Source organism: Peromyscus maniculatus, chromosome 6 (assembly GCF_049852395.1).
Source record: "Peromyscus maniculatus bairdii isolate BWxNUB_F1_BW_parent chromosome 6, HU_Pman_BW_mat_3.1, whole genome shotgun sequence".
NCBI lineage: Eukaryota > Metazoa > Chordata > Mammalia > Rodentia > Cricetidae > Peromyscus > Peromyscus maniculatus.
The window spans coordinates 304,906-332,500 of record NC_134857.1 but is presented as its reverse complement, the minus strand read 5'-3'; the positions used below and the strand labels follow the sequence as shown (position 1 = coordinate 332,500).

Genomic DNA, 27,595 nt, shown 5'->3' with positions numbered 1-27,595 from the left:
CCAGGACAGATTCAGAGTTGCATTGCTCTGGAGTCCAATTTCAACTCAGGAAAAATCAAGTGTTACCAAACCAGAAAATTCTTGCTGTCTTCAAGAATCCCAAGAAATAGATTAGGAAGGAGGTGACTGTATTGTATTGGTGCATGGGACTGCTTAGTTTGGGCAGTGACATGTGTCCTTTGGCACACGCCTTGAACATAATGAAGTATGGCTGTCACTCACTGTCTTGCATTGTCTCTCATTATAGAGAATGAAGATGAGGATGGTGAGCCAGAGCCAAAGCTAACCTGCCAGGACTCCCGTTCTTCCTGTGTGTGGACATCCAACGCTAAAAGGAAGATCTGAGTCTCCTTTGAGTGCGGATCTCACTCCTTTCCCTCCTGGCTTTACTCACCTTGAAGACTGCTGTCTGGCATGGCTTGAGCAGGTGTGGGATTGTAGATGGCAGAGGTGGAGAAATGGTTTGGACATTTGCTGGCTGAATCTCCTTTAGCACCATCACCATCTCTGGTGGTAGGGTGGGACTCCCAGGGTAGGACACAGAGTCATCGACACTGCCCGAATCCTCCAGCCATTGCGGTCACAGACTGTTGTGGCTATAGTCATAGAGCTGACTGCCTTCCAGGTCGGAAGGTGCCAGGCTATATCCTTGCTTTGGCACCTCTAGTGGTGTGGCCTGGACAAGACTAGCAGACAGTGTTGGATAGGAAAGGACTAAGGAATTGGGATCTAAAATATTATCACACGGACTGCTATAGACAGGCAGGGAGAGTGGTATTCTGGTCACTGACAGTTACAGTGAAGTCCAGGGATACACCCCCCCTCCTGTCAGTGCTTCCTGTGAGATCCCACTGGAGAACACCTGGACAGGAGAGTGCCGAGGCAGAGATCAGGCTCTGGTCAGTCAGCGAAGTCAGCATGTTCGTGATAACTCCTTGGTAGGGGTAGGCACTGTCCATGAGCTGCTGGCAACAAGTGCTGGAGTCCGATGCCAGGAGCCATGCTGAACTCACAGCTGGGTTCAAGACCCTGGAGAAGTTGCCCACACTTCCTGCTGAGGGTGTGGCCTTCCTCAGCAGAGACACAGAGGGCAGCAGAGCACATTCTGTCCCAAAGAAATTTTCTGTAGGAAGCAAGAGGACAGTGGAAAAAATGGTGAGATGAAAGCTTTGTGGCTTCCTGTGACGAGCTGTGTTATCTCCAGACAGCCTGGGAGAGTCTAAGACCTACGTTCCCTCACATACCCCAAAGAAAATGGTTCAGAATGATCATTCGTACTGGATAGGATGACACTCATTCGATGAACTGCTCATTCTTCCTGTGTGGGTATGGAATTCCTAGTTGATCCACTTGGACCCTTGCTCTGATCTGGACACTGCCCTTCCTTGGCCCGCATTGCCTTGTTCTTATCCCTGCTGTGACACTGCTTCACAACTGTGTTCAGAGGCAGAAAGCGGAAGTGTTTAGAGGTGGGAGAACCTTAGACAGTTTCTCACGCCTGTGCCTTCAGCCTGTTCGGAGCAGTTCCTGCTCTACAGAGAGAGACAGTGTCTCTCCGCCTAGACCAGTCCGGCCTGGAAATCGCACAGATTGCCCTGCCTCTGCCTCCCGAGAGCTGGTGCAGAAGGCACATGCCATGTCCACTTGGCTTGATGCTACTATGAAATGATAACTCAGGAATTTCATAGATAGGTACTGTATTTAGCTAATTACCCTTCCTGGTCCATTCCTTGTATACTTTATGACCTCTTATTATTTATATAACCATTAAACACATATGCATATATGACTTCATGAATGTAACCTGCTGATATTTTTCTTTCTTTTTTTGCACCCGTTTACTGAGACCTCTTGAGATTGCTAATGTATTTTGGGGTTCATCTCTGAATAAGATTGTTTCTCAGTTTAACTGTTGGTTAAAAATTGTTCTTAAAGAGTTCCTCAGTAACTGTTAATTTTTTAAACTCTTCTAGTGAGGCATCCTTGTGAGAACCGCCTCCACACCTATCAGTTGTCCTTGTGCAGACAACAGCTATCTGTGGACTGCCCAGTCACACTTGATAACATCCAACACCACCCATGCATGTAAGATGTGGGGAATACTGCGGAAGATGGGCTTCGTGGAGCGTGAGAGCCAGGGACCAGAGCAGGATACTGTTTTCCATACGTGACAGCGAACCTTTGCCCAGACTAATCCCAGCAGTGTGCTTGCCTAAACATGGCTCGGGAAATGGCAATGCCTTGTGCCTTGGATTTAAAATCTGTTGTTGTCTGAAGCATTCTGTTCCAAACTGCCTTTGTGTACCTCCAGGGCATCTCTGGAGTGCCTTCTTGTACTTTTAGATTTTCTAACCCTGTGTACCAGGTTTTCTCCCTTCCCCCATTTACTGTGAGTCTGTCTTTCATGTAACTCCCTCGATATTTCTTCCACTACAGTAACTGCCCTTTTCAGAACCCACAGCCCTCTTAATCTTTTCCACTTTCCTTTTTTCATCCAGGGAAGTCCAAGTAACTCCAAAACATGGCAGCCATTCTCTCTGTCTATGTTTAACATTTATTTGGTGAGTGTGGAGACAGGCCAGTGTAGAACATCCTAGACTTGAAGGGACTTTCATCCCTTCGAGCTCTGCATACTGTGATTAACGGTGTGTGCCACCATTCCTGGTGTGAACATTACTTTTGGAATATCCCTGAATTTGACATAATAAGTTAAAAGTAGTGGAGGGAGTCTGTCCCATTCATGGTATTGAGTGCTAGATCTCTGCATACCTTCTTCATGTTCCCAGGGTCTCTTGAGTTTAGCACCATCAAGATGGGCCTGATTTTATTCCCTGTTTACTTGCCTCTTAAGACTTGACAATACAGAGCCCAGAGCATGGAGACACTCTTATCTCCTTGAGGTGAATGGAAAACACTTGAGAGTAAACTGTCTGTCCAAAATCACATACCTAGTAATAACCAAAGCTAAATCTGGCATTTGACTTGAGATAGCTATATCAACATCAATAGTATCCCCATTAAACAAAGATTTAAAAGTGTAGTAAAAATAACTGGGAGAAGGGATCCACAACACTTTGTAAAGTTTCTTTCCTTACCGACATGGTCAGAGGGATAGTATCAGCAATCCACAGTACAATGGCGCTAGATCATTGGTTCTCCTTATCTCATGAGCTGACCTAGTGGCCAGTGTGTCCAATACCAGACAGCACTCACTGGTCAGTGGTCACAGCTTACCTGTGATGATCCAAACCTGTGCATCACTGTGGAAACAGAAAGATTCTAGCAGGTGCTGGTAGGGTTACAGGGAGATTGATGTCGTAAATCAGGCAGCAGCCAATGGCAAGGTCAGATTCCAAGCTAAAGGATGGGGTTGGTTGGAGAGGATGCCAGGAGACCAACAGTAGCCATGGAGGCTGAGGTGTGGGCTAGTGAAAGGAGGCAATCCTGGCATGGAAGTCTTGCTTCCCATGATGTCTAGCCTATGTATCATGGCAGTTCTTTTATGGTTCACTGATGAAAATGTGTATAAAGTGCATATGATGTGTCACATTCCAACAGAAAGTGTCCCATCACCATATACTGTACATACAGTCAGTAGCCTTGGACAGGAAGGAGAGGAGCACCTAGATTGAGGGACTCAGATGAGAAACTCTTTCAGTTGATCTTATTTATGGGCTGTCAGCATCTTTGCATGACTCAAGGAAGAGAATTAAAGGCTCCTTTATGGCTGTGTTGAAGGGCAGGGCTGAGTGCATTGAGTGCACACTGGATGATGAGCTCCAAGACGCTACTCTTTGGCTTTCTTTCTGGAGACCAGCCTGGGACAGCACACACTAAGGAAGGACTGTCTTCTCTGCTTTTCATCCCTTCTTTGTAAGATTTCATCCTTGGAGCGGCTTGACGCTGCATCCTTACACACTCATGGGCGATATTACTGTGAAGTTCCAGGAGCAGTGGTCTTCTGTTCCTCATGAAGATGCTTGTAATTGGAAGTTGCTGGGAGAAGCAAACAGCCAAGGGGCTGATGGTGAGTCAGGCTGTGCATGTTCCCTCTGTCAAGCCTCGGTTGCTCTTCTGCTGCCCAGACTCCCCTACCTCTGGATGGTTTTCTTCTTCTCCTCTATTGTTTTCCTGAGATAGGCTTGTTTCTGTAGCACCTGTTGTTATAGAACTGACTGTGCATCTCATTCTGGCTTCAGACACATGGACAGTCTTTTTTCTTGCCTCCCTTCTTATAGTGCCAAAGTTTTGAGCCAGTGAGTCTGGCTGCTTTCTTTCTTCATCCAAAAGTATGAGTGTGACAGTTACCAAAGCTTCTTCCAGATCACCACACTGTGGTTGATATATTGTTCACCCCAATAAACTTCTCTGGGGGTCAGAGAACAGAACAGCCACAATATTAAACATAGAGGTTAGGCATTGGTAGCACACGCCTTTAATCCTAGCATTCCAGAGGCAGAGATCCATCCAGATCTCTGTGAGTTTAAAGCCACACTGGAAACAGCCAGGCATGATGACTCACGCCTTTAATCCCAGGAAGTGATGGCAGGAAGCAGAAAGGTATATAAGGCGTGAAGACCAGGAACTAGAAGCCTGGTTAAGCTTTTAGGCTTTTGAGCAGCAGTTCAGCTGAGATCCATTCTGGATGAGGACTCAGAGGCTTCCAGTCTGAGGAAACAGGATCAGCTGAGGAACTGGCGAGGTGAGGTTAGCTGTGGCTTGTTCTGCTTCTCTGATCTTCCAGCGTTCACCCCAATACCTGGCTCTAGGTTTTTTTTTTTATTTTTATTAATAAGTACTTATAAGATTCGTGTTACACCACACGCTCTGTAGAATCCTGGGCTTCTAGCATTCTCTGCTGTGCTTGGGTCTGAGGCCAGGGTAAATAGAGATTGGAACACTTGGAGGAAGAAGGCATTTTTTGGTACTGGATGCTGGGTTACATGAAAAAAGCAAAGTAGGTATTTTTGCTTTATAAGTAAAAAGAATAACAATTCATTTCCCATCTCAGTGTATCTCCACAGACAGGAAAGTTTTAGATTTTTTTTTTTAAAATATGGGGAAATCTTGTGTCTTTTCTCATTTTGGTTTGTATTGTATCATCCTTTCTGTCAGTCACTGGTAGTTTCACAGACTATATTTTGGCATGGTACTAGTATGCATTTACATACGTTTCTTATTCTAACTGTGTAGCACGAATCTTAAAAGTTCTTATTAATAAAAATAAAGCCAGAGCCAGGTATTGTGGTGAACGCTGAAAGATCAGAGAGACAGAACAAGTCACAGCCACACCACCTCATCTCACCTCATCAGTTCTTCAGCTGATCCTGTTTCCTCAGACTGGAAGCTTCTGAGTCCTCATCCAAATAGATCTCAGGTGAACTGCTGCTCAAAAGCCTAAAGCTTAACCACCCTAGTTCCTGGTTTTCACGCCTTATATACCTTTCTGCTTTCTGCCATCACTTCCTGGGATTAAAGGTGTGAGTCACCATGCCTGGGTATTTCCCTTGTGGCCTTGAACTCACAGAGATCCGAATGGATCTCTGCCTCCAGAAGGCTAGGATTAAAGGTGTGAGTGCCACCATTTTCTGGCCTCTGTGTCTGTCTAGTGGCTGTTCTGTTCTCTGACCCCAGATAAATTTATTAGGGTACACAATATATTGGGGACCATATCACCCATATTTCCCCTTTTTGTCTAAAATTAAGAAGCTTATAACTAATACAAGAAAAACTATATCCAATAAGTATATACAATATATACAGTCAAGAATTACATTAACGTTGTCTAGTCCATTAACATTTGACAGATGCAGATGAAAAATTCCATTAATATATAACAATGTTCAGTCCATTAACATTTGATAAACTCAGAAAAAATTTCATTACTGATCCTATTTAAAGCAAATAATTCCTTTTAAAAAGGAGATTCAATAATCTTCCTTTATATCTTATCATATCCATGTTCTCTCTTCTTTCTTTTCATAATAGATTCAATAATCTACCTTTTGTCATTTTTATATCTTCCCCTTTTTTCTTTTTAGAGTAGATTCAATGATCTACCCATTTATCCTATTATTTCTTTATCTTTTTTCTCAGTGTAGATTCAATGATCCTCCTCATATCTATATTCTCTTTTTTCTTTTTTAAACAAGAACTCTGAATCTAATCTCCTTGTTCAGCTTTTTTCCTGACTGTTAACAATTAACAACTTGTAACCAACCATCATAAACAATGACAATATCTATAACTCATTAAACAACCAAAAACCTCCCATCCCACCTCTTGGGAATGTGGGCATCGTTTTCTTAAAATTACTTCCTGCTTTCTGGGAGTAAAGACATCTTTAGGGGATCCTGAGAAGAAAATTTTTAGGTTAAGTGTCAAGTCCTGTATCATTTGTCCAGTCGCTGTATAATAGGAAAGTGCAGGGCTTGTCTTAATTCCTTGCTCAAGTTGTCTGTGAATCTAGATCCTCTCAGCTAGTCATCTTGAAATTGTCCTGAACAGTTTGTAGTCCAAAATTGATCTCTCTGTAGTGTTAATCAGTTTAATGGCTTTACCATAGTCCATGTGGAATCATCTTTGTGGGGTCCCATGATCCTTTTGAAGATTTCAAAGTTGCTGTCATGGTTCCCTGCAGATTGTGTGTGTGTGTGTGTGTGTGTGTGTGTGTGTGTGTGTGTGTGTGTGTTGTGTGTGTGGTTTGTTTGTTTGTTTTTAGAGACAGGTTTTCTCTGTGTAGCTTAGCACCTTTCCTGGAACTCACTTGGTAACCCAGGCTGGACTCAAACTCACAGAGATCCACCTGCCTCTGCCTCCCAAGTGCTGGGATTAAAGGTGTGCGCCACCACCCCCAGCTTTTTTTGAGGGGGGGGAGGTGAATGATGGAAGATCAGAGAAACAGAACAAGCCACAGCCACACCACCTCACCTCACCTCATCAGTTCTTCAGCTGATCCTGTTTCCTCTGACTGGAAGCTTCTGACTCCTCATCCAAATGGATCTCAGCTGAACTACTGCTCAAAAGCCTAAAGCTTAACCACCCTAGTTCCTGGTTTTCACGCCTTATATACCTTTCTGCTTTCTGCCATCACTTCCTGGGATTAAAGGCTCACTTCCTGGGATTAAAGATGTGAGTCACTATGCCTGGGTGTTTCCAGTGTGGCCTTGAACTCATGGAGATCCAGATGGATCTTTGCCTCCAGAAGGCTAGGATTAAAATGTGCCACCATTTTCTGGCCTCTATGTCTGTCTAGTGGCTGTTCTGTTCTCTGACCCCAGATAAATTTATTAGGGTACACGATATACTGGGGAACACAATATCACCCACATAACTGCCTCAGAAAGCACTAACTAATATGACAATGTCTACCAGTCCTTACTGAAAATGACCCTGGACTCCTGTTTAGCTCTCCTCCTGCAGGCCCATGAGGTGTCAGAGCTTTCACTCAGGACCTCCTTTCCACTGAGCTAGTGCTGTAGAATGCAGCTACATGCCCAGCTCTGTAGAACTGTTCCTCCATGCAGATGGTTTCGTGTTTTGCATGGCTGCAGGTAGAATGTCTCTTTTCGCAGGAAAGCAGAAAGTCTCTGCCTTTCGCCCTTCCCGATTCCTTCATGACTCACCACTTGTCAGGTAATGTGACACATTCCCAGTAGCAATCACTGAAAGCTGGAAAGTTCATTCACACTCCCGTTGTAGACATTTCAGAAAAAAAATGTTTGTTATTTGTTTTTCATTTTTGGAGCTTAGTTTTTCCCCTTGAGTTTTGTGCTAATTTAATGAGAAGAAGAGACTTGGCAAGAATTTACATACAGCATTCAAATCTTAGTTTTGTTTTTTTCTTTATGTGACTTCAGATACAGTCATTTATGGTCCAAAAACAATTGAAAAATTAAAAAAAAAACATTTTCTTTCCTTCCTTCCTTCTTTTTCTTTTCCTTCCTTCCTTCCTTCCTTCCTTCCTTCCTTCCTTCTTTCTTTCTTTCTTTCTTTCCATCTTTCTTTCTTTTTCTTTCTTCTTTCTCTCTTTACTAATGCAGGGGGCTAGATGAATGTACTACAGTGACCACTAGTATTTAATAAGTTGACCCACCAGGCACATGATTCCCTGTTGGAGGGCCCCCATGTAGCAAAGCTGTGGGGTTATTGACTGAATGACTAATTGTTTTCTGTCCGTAACTTTCTAGGGTGCCACTGCTATGCCTCCCTAATAAGAACAGCTGTGGGATACTTTCCACTGCCCTTTGGTGGTGTATTTTATACTTGTTGGGCACACATTTAGCCGTGAATGGTCAGGAAAATTTCTGCCTATATTTTACATTACTCAGACTGAAATAGGATTCTCAGTCACAAAGACAGCCTTTTACACAGACAGATAATTTTAGACTTCAGATCAGATTCAAAGCAGGCTGGTTGTCCCTGGAGACAAATATCTGGTTTCCCCTAGAGATAAATACATGAGGTCAATTTCCCAGGTGTTATTTGTTGCTGATTCGAGGTCTGGATTGAAGGAACTTTATTAGATGTAACTTTCTCAGTAATTGACTTTTTGCATGTAGTCCTAGTCTCAGGCTCAAGGTTCAGGCAACTGTTTACCATCTGGAATCCCTCACCAACTTAGAGCTATGGTGTCATGGGTCAATGTGACATTACTAGCCTAAGAGAAACTATGTGAGTTATCTTGTGCTAAGAGTTTGAGGGAGCCGGGTGGTGGCGGCGGCGGCGCACGTTTTAATCCCAGCACTCAGAGGCAGAGCCAGGTGGATCTCTGTGAGTTCAAGGCCAGCCTGGTCTACAGAGTGAGATCCAGGACAGGCACCAAAACAACATGGAGAAACCCTGTCTCTGAAACAAAACAAAACAAAAAATAAAAAATAAAAGAAAGAAAGAAAGAAAGAAAGAGAGAGAGAAAGAAAGAAAGAAATGAAAGAAAGAAAAAGAGTTGGAGGGGCTCCTGGCAGTGTGATCAAGTCTATCTCTGGTGCCTGAACTGGCTTTCTGGATCCTAATTACCTCTGGTCTGACACTTAGCTCACCCTTGATGCAGCAGGGAGGGTCTTGGTCCTGCCTTAACTGAAGGTACCAGGCTTAGCTGTTCCCCCATGGGAGAACTTTTGAAGGAGGACATGAGGGGTGGATGGGGAGGGAATATGGGGGGTTTGGAAGGAGGGATGAGAGGAGGATCTGCTGTTGCTATGTAAAATGAATAAAAAAATTAAAAAAGAAAAAAATAAAGATTGATATCCAGCAGGAGAGAGAGAGAGAGAGAGAGAGAGAGAGAGAGAGAGAGAGAGAGAGAGAATTGTGGAAAGAGCTGGGCACAGGTGACAGTGTTTGTGTGCTGAGTGAGAGATGGAGCTGCGTGGAGACAGAACCGGAACTGAAGAGAACTGGAACTAGAGAGAACTGGGACCAAAGATTTAGAATAGAAAAGACTGGGGCGGAGGCGGGGGGGGGGGGGGGAGTGAATGAAGAGTGAGTGAATGATGCAGTAGTGTGTGAAGAAATGTAACATATAGATGTGTGTGAAGAGATGCAGCTGTATAGGCAGAGAAAAAGGAGAAGTATGAGAAATAAAAGATTGTGGGAGTATGATGAGTGAATGAATGAGAGAATGAGTGAGTAAAGAGTGAATGAAAGATGTGGTACTTAGTGAAGGAATGTGAGAGAGTAGAGAGAAGAAATGTGTAGATGTAACTGTGCAAAAGAGGTATGTGGGTGTGCGGAGAATTTATGGAGAATGTAACAATGTGGAATGTATCATGTGGAGACAGAGAGATTCTCAGAGAAAGAGATTTTCTAAGATGTAGTAAAAGAGAAACTTACCACCATCAGAAAGCATGTGCGTTTCCTTATTTTTCCCCTCAGACAGAAAAAGTCTAGCTCTAAGATGGATAAGAAGTTTTCCTTAGCCTTCACCACCTTCATAGATTTTTTTTTACATGCTCTAGTGGTCTCTGGGGGAGCTGAAGGGATAGCTAAGACGTTAAAGGCCAGACTCACAACCAAAAATATAATGGATGAGTTCCCATCACTCATGGCTGTCCCCTCCAGCTTCCGATTCATTCATGCATTTATTTATTTAGTTAATTTATTTATGTCTCATAGACTCATATAATATGGGGACCAGAAGTGATTTCCCTTGTTTATGTAATTCAATAAATAATAATTTACTTACAATCACTCAAATAGTTACAGACAACACACTTAAATCTCCAGTTTAGAATAACCACTTGAAAACATCTCGGTTCTGTAAAGTTCATTACAAACTCCTAAGATACCATTGATGTTTTAACTAGTTGATAAAATAAAATTCCACTATATAACTCATAGCCTAGAATAATTTCGTGGGAAGTAACTCACAGTCTAATATAATTACATTACTAGAAAATAGCTATGGATATTCCCAAGACATTTACATACTGCCAAGATTATTATTTACAACTTTATGTATTAACTGGTTTATTAGAGCATTTTTATGTGTAATAGTGTATTTAATAAACATCAATTACAGGTATAATTTTTTAATTTTTTTTTATTGTACTCAGATACAATTCATCCAGACCAGAGCTTCCCCTCTGTCTACTCCTCCATGTTGTCCCTTACCTCCTGTTGGGCCCTAGCCCCCGTTTTTTTGGGGAGCTGTTGCCTTGCTTGCTGACCTTGATCAGATGTCCTCACTATGCTGATTCCCTGCCTGTTTCATTCTTCCTAAACAGCTTACCGAAGGTTCCTTGTTCGCGTATCCTGCATATTGGTGTAATGCTAGAGTGTAAAACATCTGTAGCTTACCTTTGCCCTCTTTTGCTCTTCCACCGTACTGTAAGTCTGTATTTAAGGCCTCTTCCCTCCTTCAATAAATGGCATTCTACTGAGATGAATGACCCACTGCTGTCTTGTCTTTCTTTTTAATCCTCAGCCCATCACTAAGACATGGTGAACGGGTAGTAATGCGGGCATTGCTACAACCTCCTCCTTTCTGTCTGCTTCCCTCTTTCCGTCTCTCCCCAGGAAAGAGCAGGCCCCCATGGGACATCACCCCAATAGAACACAACACAACCAGCCACAAACCCTCACATCAAGGCTGGGTGAGGCATGCCCAAGGAGGAAAAGAGTCCCCAGAGCAGGCAGAAATGTCAGAGTCACCCCAACTCCCATTCTCAGAAGTGCCCCCAAAGGCCAAGGCAACAGCATACCAGCTATGCAGAGGACTTAGTGCAGACCTATACAGGCTCCCTGCTGCAGCTCCAGGCTCTGTGAGTCCCCATGGATTTCTCAACCATGCTATCCTGGTGTCCTCGACCCCTCTGCATCCCACAATTCTGACTCTTGCTCTTCCCTGGGATTCCCTGAGCTCCAAGGGCAGGGCCTGGATGGAAACCTCAAACCTGCACCCTCTCTTTGCTTTATGTTTGGCTGTGGATCTCTGCACCTGCTCCCATCTGCTTCCAGTGGCAGTCTGATTGACAGCCATTAAACTGGGTACTGTTCTTTCAACAAAGTAGAACATCATTAAAAGTCATTTCTTTCTCATATTTTTGGTTGTGAGCCTAGCCTTTAATGGCTGAGCCATTTCTCCAGTGCTAAAGAGGCCCACAGAAATCCACAAAGATACCCCCACAAAAGACTGCTGGCAATGGTCGAGAGACAGCTGGGACTGACCTACTCTGGTGATGGGATGGCCAAACACCCTAATAGTTGTGCCAGAAACCCCATCCAAGGACTGAGGAATCTGGATGCAGACATCCATGGCTAGGCCCCTGGTGGAGCTCTGGGAGTCTAATTAGCGAGAAAGAGGAGGGTTTATATGACCGAGAATTGTTGCAACCAAGGCTGGATAAAGCACAGGGACAAATAGCCAAATGAATGGAAACACATGAACTATGAACCAAAGGCTGAGGGGCCCCCAACTGGATCAGGCCCTCTGAATAGGTGAGACAGTTGATTGACTTGATCTGTTTGGGAGGCATCTAGGCAGTGGTACCAGGTCCTGGGCTCGTTGCATGAGTTAGCTGTTTGAAACCTGGGACTTATGCAGGGACGCTTGGCTCAATCTGGGAGGAGGGGACTGCACCTGCCTGGACTGAGTCTACCATGTCGATCTCAGTCCTCGGGGGAGGCTTTGCCCTGGAGGAGGTGGGAATGGGGGGTGGGCTGGGGGGCAGGGGAGGGGGGCAGGAAGGGGGAGAACAAGGGAATCTGTGGCTGTTATGTAGAACTGAATGGTATTGTAAAATAAAATAAAATTAAATTAAAAAAAAAAGTCATTTCACTGATTTTTTGTGAGTCTTCTTTGGTTAAGTGTCATTGTACCAGAACATCATATAGTTAGGACAGATTGTAGGTCGAGTGTTTAGTGGCTGGGTTGGTGTCTCATACCCAACTGACTGGAATCCTTGTCTGGTTGCAGAAGATGGATAGTTCAGGCTCTGTGATCTCCATTACTCGGAGTACTTTCTAGGGTCACCCTCAGAATGAATAGAGTAACACCCATCTAAAAAGAGAAGCTGTTATCCTCATCCTTTAAGAATATTGCTTTCCATGAAGTTTTATAAATTTTTCTGTTATTAGAATTTTTTTTTTTTTTTTTTTTTTTTGGTTTTTTGAGACAGGGTTTCTCTGTGTAGCTTTGCGCCTTTTCCTGGAACTCACTTGGTAGCCCAGGCTGGCCTCGAACTCACAGAGATCCGCCTGCCTCTGCCTCCCGAGTGCTGGGATTAAAGGCATGCGCCACCACCGCCCGGCTCTGTTATTAGAATTTTAATAGTCACATTTTACAGTCTCAGCTTTGTTGATTTTGAAGGGCATAGATATTTGTATTTTATCCTCAGACACTTCACAAACATTGATCCAAATAAGATTCAAATAATATAAGTATTACAAGCAATGGATTCTGCTTTAGTTGTGATATCTGGGTATTGTTTCTTTTTAGTGATGTTAATGAACACAGTACAATCTACTTTAAATGCACCATATGGTAGTCATGATCTTAATACTATAAAATCTTAATTTAGGTTATATAAAATAACATTTTGAACAGTGCAAGCTATTAGAGAAATTTAAGTTAAAAATAAAACCTTAGTTCAATAAAGCATTGTGTACATTCCTCTGTCAAGTATGTTATCTTATCTTATTTGAATGACTGTATAATTGAGTCACAAGTATGTGCTTCATTTTATAGAAAAGAAAATTATGGTTGAGACATGATATATTTCTGTGAACTATTTTAGAATAGGGAGAGTGTATAAGTCTTTTTCTGCGTTCTCTCCAACCCCAGCACTGAGACATCACTACAGTTGTCTAAATTCCAGCCACTGCTCAAGTGGGCAGCAGAGCTGGTCTTGCTGGCTGTAGTTTTCAAACATACAGAAAGCAAGTGGTCTAGCTCTATTCCGTTGCTGTGGTAACACACTCTGACCCCTGAAGAGGGGAGTGTCTATTTGGCTTCCGTTTCCACTTCCATGTTATTAATCAAAATTGAGGACACATATGGCAAGAACTCAAGCTTAAACTAGAGAAGAACATGGCTTGCTGACTTTCACTCTGTCTTGATCACCTAGCTTTCTTACACAACCCAGGACTAATTCTCCAGGGATGATGCCACCCCACCCACAGTGTGCTACAACCTCCTCAATCAATGGTTCATCAACTCAGTCCCTCACAGTCATAGCCGCAAACTAACTTGATCTTAATAATTAGGTAAAGACTCACTCAGACTGTGTCAAGTTGACAGCTGAAGCTAACCAGGATAGCAAGAATTATGGAGACATGAAAACTTCTACTAAGATTTCGAGAAAAACCATGTTGTTCAGGGAATATGTAGTAGGTTTCATACTGGCAGCCCAGAGTAGGCTATTGTCATAGTTTGAATGTAATTTGGCCCCATAATCTCTTAGGGAATGGCACTATTAGGAGGTAAGGCTTTTTTTGTAGTGAGGTAGGGCCTTGTTGGAGGAAGTGCGCCACTATGAAGGCAGGCTTTGAAGTTTCCGATGCTGAGGATAATGCCAAGTGTCTCAGTCAATGTCTAGTTGCCTGCATTATATAGGACTCTAAGCTACTTCTCTAGAAGCATGTCTGCCTGCATGTGGCCTTTCTCCCACCATGATGATAATGGAATGAACCTTGAAACTGTGAGTTCCCTCATATAAATGTTTTCCCAATAACATTTGCTGTGATGATGGTGTCTTTTCACAGCAATAGTAACCCTAACTAAGAGAGAAGTTGGTACCAGGAGTTGGGCATTGCTGTGACGGATCTGACAATGTTTTTCTTTGAAGGAATATGGGCCTTGGGACTGTGAATTAAAAAAGCAATTGAAAGCTTTTAGTGCTGCTTAATGGGCCATACTAGAATGAGCATGGAAGTCCTTGGTGTCGAATGTGATTTGATGAAATGGGGGGTGGGGGTGGCGGCGCTTACTCAAGAGTTTTCAGAAGTGAGGAATTTTAGTATGTTGCCTAGAGATCATTCTTGTGATGTTTTGGTGAAGAAAGCGGCTGCTTTTTGCCCTAGTTTGAAAAGTTCGCCTGAAGTTAAAGTGAAGAGTTTTGAATTAATTCCGTTGGCAAAGGAAATCTCAAAACAGCCTGGTTTAGGCTTTGTCGTGTGGCTGTTAGTGGTACCTCTAATGAAGATTTATAATGGAAAGTAGCAAGATGAGCAGGGTAAATTACAAAATATACCATTTAAGGAGAAAAGGAGCACCAAGAATGGAAGGGATCTAAGTCCTCTGGTCAAGGAGAAAAACAGATTAAGAAAAGGAATTAAGGGAGTGGTGACCTCAGGGCAAGATCCCACCCAGGGTAAGTTTCCAACTTGGGAACAGGAACTAAAGAAAAACGTAGCACCAGAAGATGTGGGGCACACCTTTATTCCCAGCACTGGAAACACAGAGGCTGGATGATTTCTGAGTTTTAGGCCAGTCTGGTCTAGAGAGCCAGTTTCAGGAGAGCCAAGCTTAGGCAGTGAAGAACAGAAAGCTGGGAAAGATTTCAACTGAATAAGTGTCTCATGTTCCAACTCCAGTAAGCAGCAGCTCTTGGCAGATTTGACCATGTGGTTTTGGCTTTAGAGTTAAGGATAGAAGAAATGGCGTGTGTCAGGATGTCCCTGAATGGGGGCCCGGTAGAGGCCATTGTGTGAAGCTGGGAAGTTGAAGCCTGGATTGCCTTGGAGACCCCAGTGTTAGAGATGCCAGTGTCACGGGATACTGCAGAGGAGAGCTGCTGATGGGGGATGGAACCAGCTCAAGAGAGAGAGAGAAATGTGTTGCACTCAACAAAGCTGGACAGAGTTGGACATCTGAAGAGCTTTTTAACATCAGGCATTGAAATGCAGCCTTTGGAGTTTGTTTTCCTCACTATGCTCCCTTCAATACATTTGGGAATGTTGATGTATATCCTGTGCCATTATATGTTGGAAGTATGTGATCTGGTTGTTTTATTTTGATTTTATAAGGGATTACATTTAAGAGACTTATGAATTTCAGGAAAGTCCTTGAACTTTGTACTTTAAAACATTATTGAGACTGTGATAGACAATGGAGACTTTTGAAGTTGGACTATATTCATTTTGCATTATGATATTTTTACAAGTTTATAGGTGCAAGGGAGTGGAATGTGGTAGTTTGAATGTAACTGACCCCCATAGTTTCATAGGGAGTGACTATTAGAAGGTATGGTTTAGAGTGGACATGACCTTTTTTGAGCAAATGTGTCACTGTGAGTATAGGCTTTGATGTTTCCTATGCTCAGGATACTACTGAGTGTCTTAGTCGACTCCCACTGCCTGCAAGGTATAGGATTCTCAACTACTACTCCAACACCATGTCTGCCTGCATGCTGCCATGCTCCCTGCTATGATGATAATGGAGTGAACTTCTGAAAGTGTAAGTGAGCTCCTTCAATTAAATGTTGTCCTTCTAAGAGTTGCTATGGTCATGGTGTCTCTTTACAGCAATGGAAACCTTGACTAAGGCAGGTATGCATGAGGGTGAAGTCTAAAGTGCCATGGACAAGCTAGGATGCTGGAGATGCCAGGAATGTGGGATGTATGTAAGAACTCTTGCATTTAAAAAATGGAATGAGCCTGAGAGAGGCCAGATAGACTGAAGGAGTTAAGGCTGAAAAGGGTCTGCCTATGTCCTTTGGAGTTCATTTCTTGTAATCATATTCCCCACTTTCTTGTCCTGGAGCTGCAAACTTTGGTATTTTTCTCACATATTTGGTCTCGCTTTTTTTAAGATTTTTGTGTACCATTACCTACTCTGTCCTTTTAGAATGCTGGCCTTTAAGGAATGCCCTGTACAGTAGATCGCTAGAGCCACCCCTTTGAGGGATTATCCTCAATTTTTAGTTTCAGAAGTGCTCAGCTTATAGGTCAACCAGAACCAGAACATCTGCTGCCTCATAGTCCAGCCACCTTCCACTGATTTCCTACACCATGCCATCTTCATTCACATGGACTTAAACTCTCTAAAGTGATGTGCCAAAACCATGCTTTGTTTGTCAAATGGTGTTTGTCACACGACTTAGAGAACTAATACAGTATCATGGAACAGACAACATTTCATCGTAAATTTCCTTTTCTACTCCTGTCTTTTTCACCAATGAAAGAATAAATTCTACTGAGCAAATATTGTTCGAAATGAATTCCCATCAGGGCTTGGTTCTGAGCTTAAATTATCTTAAAAACAAATATTGACATATCACATATATTTTTTCACATATAAGACTGTTTTTGAAACAGAAAATTCCTGCATTTATATTTATCTCAGACTATATATAATGATGTAGAAAAGTGTTCCAAATGCAGCGCTTTAACTAAAGCAGTGCTTCATTCTTGATGGACAGGGAAGGAGCTTGGCCCTGTCTCAACTTGGCATATCATGCTTTGTTGACTCCCATGGGAGGCCTTACCCTTTCTGAGGAGTGGGTTGGGGAATAGAAATGAGGTTGGGGATGGAATAGGATGAGAGAGGGAGGGGTGTGTGGGAACTGTGATTGGTATGTAAAATAAACAAAAAATTTAATGAAAAAAAAAAGGAAAAAACAAGGTAACAAGAGACGGACCAATATTTGCTGATTGCCTTGCATGGGGCACTCATTCAGTCAACAGAAAAGGCTTCAGTAGGTTTTATTTTACCCTGAATCACTGGAATAGCAGTAAGAAAGATATTGCAAAAGCAGTCAGGATAGCTACTATACATAAGAGGAAGAAGTGCCAGAAAGGGTGTGAGAAATTGTAACCTTTGTGCATTGCTGATAGGGACAGAGAGTGATGCAGGCAGGAACTGGCGGGGGATACAGTATGGTGCCTCCCCACAAAACTAAATGGGGAATTACCATATGATTTTTTCATACACATTTATATTTACTTCACATCTATATTTATTCCCCAAAGAATTTCATGTCAGGCCTCAGATACTCATGTACCTCTGAGAAAACACACCTCCTCATTACTTATTGTAATTGAAAGCCACCAAGAAGAAATCAATTCATGGGTAAATGAATAAACAATGGATAAACTAAGAAATCTAAAGCAGTGCTCATTTACATAAAGAAGGTATGGATGAACCATTAATGACCATCATCAAATACTGTATAGCTGCATTAGTAACTAGAAGAGCTAAAGGGAAATGTAGCAATCAAATGGACTCAAACAACTTTGAATGGATAATTAAATTATTTTTATTTAATTATTATTAATTATTCAATAACTTTGTACATTCAAAAATGATATCTTCTAAAAATATATTACAAAGCACATAAACATATATACATATAAATATATATACATATATACATATATACACATATACAAGAACTATTTACATCAAGGGAAGGAAGGTAAATATAAAATAAACACTGAAGATAGTATAATATATTAACATAATATAACATAATCTAATAAAACAAGATAAACATATGGAAATAAAAACTGAAGATAATATAATAGTGTAATATACTACAATATAATGAAACAAAATAAACAGGTGAAAATAACACTGAAGATTATGTAATATAATACTATAATATTCTAAAACATAAAATAAAAATGTGCTTTTTCTTGAAGCAATTATTGGAGAAGGGTCAGACTGTTTTCCTGAGTTGTTTTATTGTAGATGGTCAGAGAAGTTGTCAGGCAATTGTCGTAGACTTGTCCAAGTTCTAGGATGAGAATAATTCAATTTAAATGGACAGTGCTCTTTTCTGTTTTATAAACTATATGGTGAAAAGAGCTAGTTAGAGCACTCATAAAATGCATTTCTAGAACATGTGTGCCAATGGAGACGTTTTTGTAAAATTCACCTTTCATCCATCATGAATATTCCCTTTAATACTTCACTTTCATGACAGACCTATATGCACCATGACATTTGTAAACCTTAATGCTAACACCTAACCTTAAATCTACTCTAACTATATAACAGGAAGCCTAATCATAAAATTCAACCTAGCCTTAAACTCTAAATTGGATCCTAACTCAGTATGTAATAACAGTGAGGAAAACATGGAAGATGGTTAGGAATACCTTTTCTTCTTATGAATGAAACCTTTGTGTTAGAAATTGATTTATGTTCTTATTACATATTCAACACTATGCTATTCCTTTTCTAAAGAATTTATTCTCTCTCCCACCACCAGACACACTGCTCCATTTTCCTCCTTTATGCCCAGTATTTGAAACTGTTCATATTCTTTAGCTCCCAGCTTTCTCTCTTCAGCTTTGTTTCCTAGTATTCTTGAACCTTTGAAATGTGACCAAAACATACATACACATACATTCTAGATATCTATTAATCGGTTATCTATCTATCTATCTATCTATCTATCTATCTATCTATCTATCTATCTATCTATCTATCTATCTATCTATCATCTATCCATCCATATCTATCTATCTATCTATCTATCTATCTATCTATCTATCTATCTATCTATCTATCTAATCTATCTAAATAACTATATATGTGTGTGTGTGTGTGTGTGTGTGTGACTGATGACAATCTTGATTTAGCCAGTTGTTGACTCATGAGACAATCATTCCATTGACAGTTAACTCTTTTTATCCCCTGTGCTGCACTGAAATACTTATATTCCTGAGCTGGAAAACTGAGTATGTATTTTAGATAAACATTCTTTCTAATACTAATACATTTTAAAACAAAATATAACTCTTACCATCACTTTTTTATGTTTTCTCTTCTATTTCTTGTGGTGGCGAGAAGAGCTTCGTTTTTTGGTGAAACATGCACAAAAACATGCTCTTATAGTATCAATCTGAAAGAGATTATGTAAAATAAGGAATTTTTAAACTGAAAATTAAAACAATGTCACGAAAGATTTGAACCATCCATTCAACTAAAAAAGGCAACTATGGCTGATTGCATATTTTACATATATTCACAATTTTAGAATAAGTTACAATAGTATGAGAATTAAGTACTAGGACTCCTTCAAAAAGGGAGGGACTCTGAGTTCTAGGCTTAGGCTACCTCTGATATTCCAGAAACTCCAGAACCAGATGAAAGATTCTGACTTCCCTTTAGGGCCACATATGATACCCATGAACTTTGTCTTGGGGCCTGACTTGCATGATATCCTACAACAACATAAAGCCCAGGGATTTTTCTCCAGGATCCCAGGCAGTATGACTTCCTACACAAGTGAGGAGCCCTGCCTTCTGGAGGTTAGTCCTACTGATGAACTAGGCAAACTCCATGACCAGTTGAGAGGCTCTCACTGCTTTGATTCAACCTATGTATTTTGCTTGGGACCATTCCCACAGGTGGCTAGGTTTCACCTGCCAGGCACCACCTGTACTGACACAGGAACCCAGCTCTAGGCTTAGACAGAGGCTGACTCACAGATGAAGGATAGGACTAAGGCTGTGGCCCTCAATATCAGTGGCACAGAGGAAAAACTGCATATCAACCCTACCAAAATTTAGTCTCTCCTGGTGGTTTTAAATGCCTCCATTGAAACATAAGGTGTCTTGAAAAAAGGAAAGGAATACGAAAAATCCAACTAACAACCGAAAACATCTTCTGAAAAATTATTGATCACTTAATAGAGAGTTATAAAAGAGAACGATGTGGATGAAATTCAGGAGAAATAATTCAAGAGAATGATTTTAACAATGTCCAAGCAATTCTGAGATAATAAAAATCTGGGCTGAAACTAATAAAATAGAAATGACAATGTTTCCATAGAGCTCACTCTGGCAATATGAGTGAGGGTGAACTGGATCTGAGAACCTAAGAGAAGGAGAATTGGCCTTCTTTGCTCTGGTCTGTATTGGGTGAGCTAGCCTAGGCAGTGTTGGAGAACACATGTGGGTAGTGATAATAATGAAAAGCTAGCAAGCTGGCCAACCCAGCTAAAACCCAGGCCCAGAACCGGGGTTTTGAGTTGGTTCCCACCAAATCTATGTACTGTTGGAGAATGTGAAGGGGACAAAACTACAGATTCAAAACAGCAGGACCTCCAAGACACAGGACAACAACAGGATGCCCAAGAGGAGCACCAGGAAGAGACCATTATTGGTGGTGAAACAGAAACCAGAGGATTTGAAGCAGACCAATTACTCATGGTAATTAACACTTGCAAGTTAAGGTGAACAGATTAAGAGGTAAATTGTGTATCTTAGCAGGCTACACTACTGCTTCTATACAAGGTTCTTTTTTTTGTTTGTTTTGTTTTTCAACTTCCAATGAAATTCAGAAATCACAAACATATTTAAAAATCTCCAGTGCATGTAATTCTAAAATCTAAAAGAAATGGATGTATTTCTAGACTCATTGTATGTAATGAAATTAAGTCAAGAGGAAGGAGATGATCATATATATATTGAGATTGAAGAAGTAACAAAATATTTTTCAACTAAAAACAGACCAGGACAAGATGGATTATTTGCAGAATTTTACAGAATACCAAAGAAAAATGAATATCATTGCTACTCAGATCATTTCATGAAATAGAAAAATAAAGGATTTCTCCTAAATCCTTTTTATGATGCCAGTAATAACTTGATACCCAAACTAAAGAAAGACTCACATGAAGAGAATTAAAACCACAGACTGATTTTCATGATGAGAACAGATACAAAACTTCTAAATGTGAGATTGACAAGCTGGGGTTTGAGAGATGACCCAGCATTGACAAACACTGCCTATTCTTCCAGAGGACCCGCTTTCAATTCCCAGCATCCATATCATATCTCACAGCTATCAGTAACTCCAGTTCCAGGGAATTGGATGCTCTTTTCTGGCCTATGAATATACCAAGCACATATGGCATGGACAAGAATAATGTAGACAAATAACCATATATATAAAATTAAAAATGGCAATGGCAAAGAGAATTTAAGACCATAACAAAAAGATTATCCATGATGGCCCTTTTGGTTTCATCCAAGAATGCAGGGTAAGACAAATGTATGTAAATCAATAAATACAACATATCAAATAAATAGAATGAAGAAATTCACATGATTATCCCAATATATGCATAAACCACCACTAAAACAATTGAATATTTGGAACTTAATGATAAAAGTCAAGGAGAGGCTAGGTAGGGGTAGCGAACATATCACAATTATACAAGTGAAAAACAACAAGCCTAAAATCTACATCTTCTAAAATGGAGAGAAAATATTAATCTAACCATTATGATGGGAAAAAAGGCAATCATTGTTCACTGTCTCTATACTTTTTCAATAAAGAACTGAAGTTCTAGATAGACCCAATAAGGTAAGAAGGATATTAAAGCATTCAAAGTGTAAGAGAACTCAGAATGCCCCGACTTAAAGATGGTAGGATTTTATCAGCTGTAAAAGGGGTTGAGGCTCCACAAAAAGTCTTACAGCTGATAAACACTATAACAAATTAGCATTTCACAAATTTAACACCTAAATCAATGATGGCAAACTGAATAAAAAAATCAAAAAAAGAATCCCACTCATGTGCCCTAGGATATAGAATCAATCTTGATAGCCATCAGCAGATGAATGGATAAGGAAAATGTGGTATATACACACAATGGAATATTACTCAATAAAGAAAAAAATGAAATAGTAAAAATTGCAAGCAAATTAATAGAACTAGAAGAGTTTTACTCAATGAGGCCAGCTAGGATTAGAAAAGCAAATGTGATATGCTGTCCTCGTGTGTAGATATTAGACTTTCGTGTGTTCAAATAGGATTACATAAGGAAGCCTAGAAATTAGACATGGTCTATTGTAGATGGACCCATTGAAAGGGAGATAGTAAAATATATGTAAAATTAAATCAGAGAAGGAGAATACTGGATGTTGACAGTTTCAATCATGGAAGGACTGGAGGATAAAGGACAAAAGGATGAGTGCCGAATAAAAATGAAGGTCTATGAAAAAAGCCTTATAGGAACTATGATATTGCAAATTAAGGAAAATACATTTTGAACGGAGGTAGAACACAGGTGACAAGAAATAACACTGGATCAATAAGTACTCTGGGCTAAGGTTTAAGTGGCAATGAAGGCGGAAGAATAAGTCAGAGCAGGGACTAAGGTGTAACTGAACCGTATGAAGGCTTGTAGAAGTGACTCGTTTGTAAAATAGTTTAAAAGACATACTAAAAAGAGTTTGTTCAGAGGTACCTGGAATGTGTTGACTTCCCTCATAAGACATGAGATTTATATTGAAACTCCAAAACAAAGGACAAGATACCTCCTTATGAGTTATTGGTCAATTAGGCCTCCATGTCACCCCAAATAACACAGTCTATTTCTACACATTCTGCTTGTTTGTCATAACTAAATGGTAAGACTCTCTTGTTGAAGATACCACACAGTCTGGTTATGTAGGGCATTTAGAATCCAATCTCTAGCAGACAAGGAATTCCTGCCTTTCATCACAATAAAAGTTGTAGTTCCAGCCACTGGTCATGAAATACATGAAGAGTCTATCCAGTCTTGGACCTTTCCTATGACAACAGTGACCAGCCAGGTAAGCTGTCCACAATGATTGTGTGGTAGTTATGTAAATAACCAACCTTGTTAGGAATGGATGGGAGAGCTGCTCCAAGCAATGGATTAAATGTCTGATGCTGTAAACCTTGTCAAAAGCTTATGTCTGGAATAGTCATAAGCTAGTGCAACTAGTGCTATTATTATTTGTGTTTATACCCATAGGTTTGTTCTGCCCTCATTGTTGGTCATATGATTCCTTTTTTTTCAGGGAGTAATGGTTAATATAGAGACTCATAACTAGTTAACATGATAAGGATAAGCCAGGGTGAAGGTTCATCTGCAGATGGGTCATTTGCATTGACCTCCCACTACTGAAAGCTCAAGAAACAATGAGGAAGAATGGTCTGAAAACAATGTAAGAGTTTGAATCTGGAGAGAAGTACACTGAAATGTTCTTTGGGGACAAGGAATAACAGGTGCACAGATCAACTCAGAACAGCTGTGTCTTACACTAGACTTGCACAAGCTCAAGCAAATCAAGACGCCAGCATGAGTGAGGAAGCATCTCTCAAGGCCCCAGGACTAGATGAGGAGCAATTGGCCATGGCTGGTTGTGAAAGGAGGATCCTAATTTATCTGTGGGCTGTGGCTTAGGACAGATTGCCTCATGTCCCAGAAGGTGTCTTCACACACATTCACAGATGGTCAGCCCCACTTGGACTCACTGGGCTACTGATAATAATTTAAGAGCCAGGCAGTGGTGGCATATACCTTTAATCCCAGCACTCGGGAGGCAGAGGCAGGAGGATCTCTGTGAGTTCAAGGCAAGCCTGGTCTACAGCGTGAGTTCCAGGAAAGGCACAAAGATACACAGAGAAACACTGTCTCAGAAAACAAAACAAAAACAAAAAAATAATTTTAAGAGACATTAAGCAAAGAATAAATAGAAGAAGAAGAAGAAGAAGAAGAAGAAGAAGAAGAAGAAGAAGAAGAAGAAGAAGAAGAAGAAGAAGAAGAAGAAGAAGAAAAAGGAGAAGGAGAAGGAGAAGGAGAAGGAGAAGGAGAAGGAGAAGGAGAAGAAGAAGAAGCAGAAGAAGAAGAAGCAGAAGAAGAAGAAGAAGCAGAAGAAGAAGAAGAAGCAGAAGAAGAAGAAGAAGAAGAAGAAGAAGAAGAAGAAGAAGAAGAAGGAGAAGGAGAAGGAGAAGGAGAAGGAGAAGGAGAAGGAGAAGGAGAAGGAGAAGGAGAAGGAGAAGGAGAACGAGAACGAGAAGGAGAACGAGAAGGAGAAGGAGAACGAGAAGGAGAAGAAGGAGAAGGAGAAGGAGAAGGAAGGAGAAGGAGAAGGAGAAGGAGAAGAAGGAGAAGAAGGAGAAGAAGAAGCAGAAGAAGAAGAAGCAGAAGGAGAAGGAGAAGGAGAAGAAGGAGAAGAAGGAGAAGAAGAAGCAGAAGAAGAAGCAGAAGAAGAAGAAGCAGAAGAAGAAGAAGTAGAAGAAGAAGAAGGAGAAGAAGAAGAAGAAGAAGGAGGAGGAGGAGGAGGAGGAGGAGGAGGAGGAGAAGAAGAAGAAGAAGAAAAGAAGAAGAAGAAGAAGAAGAAGAAGAAGAAGAAGAAGAAGAAGAAGAAGAAGAAGAAGAAGAAGAAGAAGAAGGAAGAAGAAGAAGAAGGATGAGTTCCACCAGCACAAGGTGGAGGAAGTCAGTGGTGAATGCAGTTTTCAAAGAATAAATAATAAGAATATTTAAAAAACATTTACATTTTATGTATTAATTCTAGAAGACATACTAAATTTAACCTTATTTGGCCTATGGAACATTACTGTGGAAATAGCATAAATGTGCAATGTAAACTGAAGTATTTACTTACAAATGACTGCTTAGTTTTTCTAGCACGGGGCTGCCTCTGCTCTTCTTCTGAGGCATGCGCTTGGTCTTCCATGACAGATGCTGTTAAGAAGTGCACACATCTCACTAAGCAAAGTACAATGAACATTGAGGGGAAAAGCTGTCCATTGCTATAATGAAGACACACTAGGGATGGGAAAATATTTATTTTCATTTTCCCAAGCAATAGTTTGACTTAAGTATAAACTGCAGTGGAAATATTTAACTTATCTTCTCTGCTTAATAAAGGATCTCTCTCAAAAACAGGTGTTTGGGTGTCTTTTTTCTCTAAACAGAGGTTTGGGAAGCAGCCCCCACTGTATGGGAGTTCCCTTCACTTACATATTCAGATTGATCTCATATATTTCTGAAGATAAAGCAAAAGAAAATGGACACCTGAGAGGTGGGAGCAAGGACTCTGTCTTTGACAAACAAAATCTTATCTGTTGCTCAGATTTGATAATGTGTGTATTATTACCGTTCTACTAATCCTTTGGCTTCCTATATATGTAGTTGTCTGTCTATAACAGACAGTGTTCTGTTCTATACACAATCATTCTATAGAACAAGTATATTTTAAAATGTACTACTTACTTTTCTCCTGATGCATTATTACATTTTTTTCTGCAACATTGTCCATATTGGATGAGTCAGGAGCTTCTGTGGAAGATTCCTGTGGTCCATTAGGGTCAGACACACTCTATCAAAAGGAGTATTGGTAATATATTTTAGAAAGGTCTTATTTGATTTCTAAGAACATATTTGAATTCCTAATTTCATGACAAGTGTACTTGAAATTCTATGTAGTGTATATTTAAGACAAAGTCATTTTAATAGCAAATCTATTATTCACAGTAAAGTTTAAATCTATCCTTCATTTTTCATGGCACTTCACTATGTAAGAGGTACAAAGGAAAAAGGAAACACATTCAGAGGATATGACCTGATGCACAAAATTAACAAAAATAAAAGCAACTACTTTTATATAAGAACTGTTAATGCTATTTATATTCCCAAAATAATTTGGAGGATATTTATAAAATAAAGAAGTGCCTACCCTATTACCAGGAAAATTTCTTTAAACAGTGTGGTACTTTGAATGCAATTGGGCCCCATAAGCTTATAGGAAGTGTCACTATCAGAAGGTTTGGCCTTGTTGGCAGCGGTGTGACCTTGTTGGGGGAAGTTTGTCTGTCTGGGGGCCATTAGAGGTCTCCTGTGCTCAAGTTACACCCAGACTAAACACAGGTTCTTGTGGTGGTAATCTAATTATACTGAAATGTGATTTTGATTATATGTTAATAAATAAAGTTGCCCGGGGGTCAGAGCTATTAGAGCCATAGCAAGAGTGTGGCGGTGGTGGCACACGCCTTTAATCCCAGAAAGCCAGTCTTTAATCCCAGGGAGTGGTGGTAGAAAGCAAAAAGATATATAAGGCATGAGGACCAGAAACTAGAAGCATTTGGCTGGTTAAGCTTTCAGGCTTTGGAGCAACACAGGTCAGCTGAGAGCTATTGGGATGAGGACACAGAAGCTTCCAGTCTGAGGAAACAGGACCAGATGAGGAACTGGTGAGGTGAGATAGCTGTGGCTTGTTCTGTCTCTTTAAATAGACTAACAGACAGGAAATAGAGCCCTGATTCGGGAAGCTGGGACACCACAGGCGGAAGGGTGAGATTTCAGCTCTGAGCTCTGACCTCTCGGCTTTCTCTTTTGCATTGTTTCTGTGTTTCTTATTTAATAAGACGGTTGGTTACATCTATAGGTTCTTTTACTGCTTGCTGATCAAGATGTAGAGCTCTCAGCTCCTTATCCAGGACCATGTCTGCCTGCATGCTGCCATGTCCTGCTATGATGATAGTGGACAAAGCCTGTGAAACAGGAATCCATCCCAATGAAATGTTTCCCTAATAAAAGTAGCTATGGTCATGGATTCTCTTCCCAGCAATAGAAACCATAACTAATACAAACAGTATTGTTTTCTATTCTCCTATTTGTCTCCTTTAATTTTGTTCTCTTGCTTTATTGCTCCAGCTAATAGATTGAGCACAACATTGAAAAGGATTCAAGATGATAGACAAATTTGTCTCTTATGACCTCATGGGACTCATGTTTTCATCCACTGGGGATGATGTTGGCTCTGAGTTTCTCATTACATAATTTTTATTGCATCGAGGTATGCTCCTTCTTGTCTTACACTCTCTGGATTGTTATCATGATGGTATATTGGATTTTGGCAAGTGCCTTATCTACATGTATTGAGAAGATTAGGTGACTTTTTGTCTAAGTCTGTTTCTGTGCTTTGTTAAATCTGTTGACTTGTGTATTTCAAACCATCTCTGCTTCTCTGAGATAAAAACAACTTGGTCATTGAACATTTGAACAATTGAACATTTAGAACTTAGTGATAAAATTCAAGGAGAGTCTAGGTATTTGTAGAGAATATGCCACAATTATACAAGTGATAAATAACAAGCCTACAATCTACATCTTCTAAAATGGAGAAAAAATATTAATCTAACCATTATGGTTGGAAAAAAGGCAATCATTGTTCACTGTCTCTATACTTTTTCAATAAAGAACTGAAGTTCTAGATAGACCCAATAAGGTAAGAAGGATATTAAAGCATTCAAAGTGTAAGAGAACTCAGAATGCCCCTACTTAAAGATGGTAGGATTTTATCAGCTGTAAAAGGGTTGAGGATCCACAAAAACTGATCCATGATATTCACATTGAGTCTTATCTTTACCCAGGTGTGCAAA

The 27,595-nt window shown here is 40.5% G+C and overlaps 1 protein-coding gene and 2 long non-coding RNA genes across 3 annotated transcripts in view; 1 reads left to right on the top strand and 2 right to left on the bottom strand.

Annotated features, from left to right (window-relative positions):
* Positions 1-404, top strand: part of LOC143273794 (uncharacterized) — a 2,524-nt gene extending 2,120 nt beyond the window's left edge. Inside the window, exon 3 of the long non-coding RNA XR_013051966.1 lies at positions 248-404. This is a non-coding gene — a long non-coding RNA (uncharacterized LOC143273794). The remainder of the gene's footprint in view (positions 1-247) is intronic.
* The window catches only part of LOC143273795 (uncharacterized), a 1,624-nt gene extending 1,091 nt beyond the window's left edge, over positions 1-533 (bottom strand). Inside the window, exon 1 of the long non-coding RNA XR_013051967.1 lies at positions 395-533. This is a non-coding gene — a long non-coding RNA (uncharacterized LOC143273795). The remainder of the gene's footprint in view (positions 1-394) is intronic.
* Positions 534-17,669: 17,136 nt separating this feature from the next.
* The window catches only part of LOC107401374 (uncharacterized), a 246,397-nt gene continuing 236,471 nt past the window's right edge, over positions 17,670-27,595 (bottom strand). The window contains exons 20-23 of the mRNA XM_076573782.1: positions 25,428-25,533; positions 24,817-24,896; positions 19,188-19,286; positions 17,670-18,173 (exon numbers count right to left, since the gene is read on the bottom strand). Of these exons, the coding sequence (XP_076429897.1) occupies positions 19,212-19,286; positions 24,817-24,896; positions 25,428-25,533 (261 nt within the window). The 3' untranslated portion in view covers positions 17,670-18,173; positions 19,188-19,211. The remainder of the gene's footprint in view (positions 18,174-19,187; positions 19,287-24,816; positions 24,897-25,427; positions 25,534-27,595) is intronic.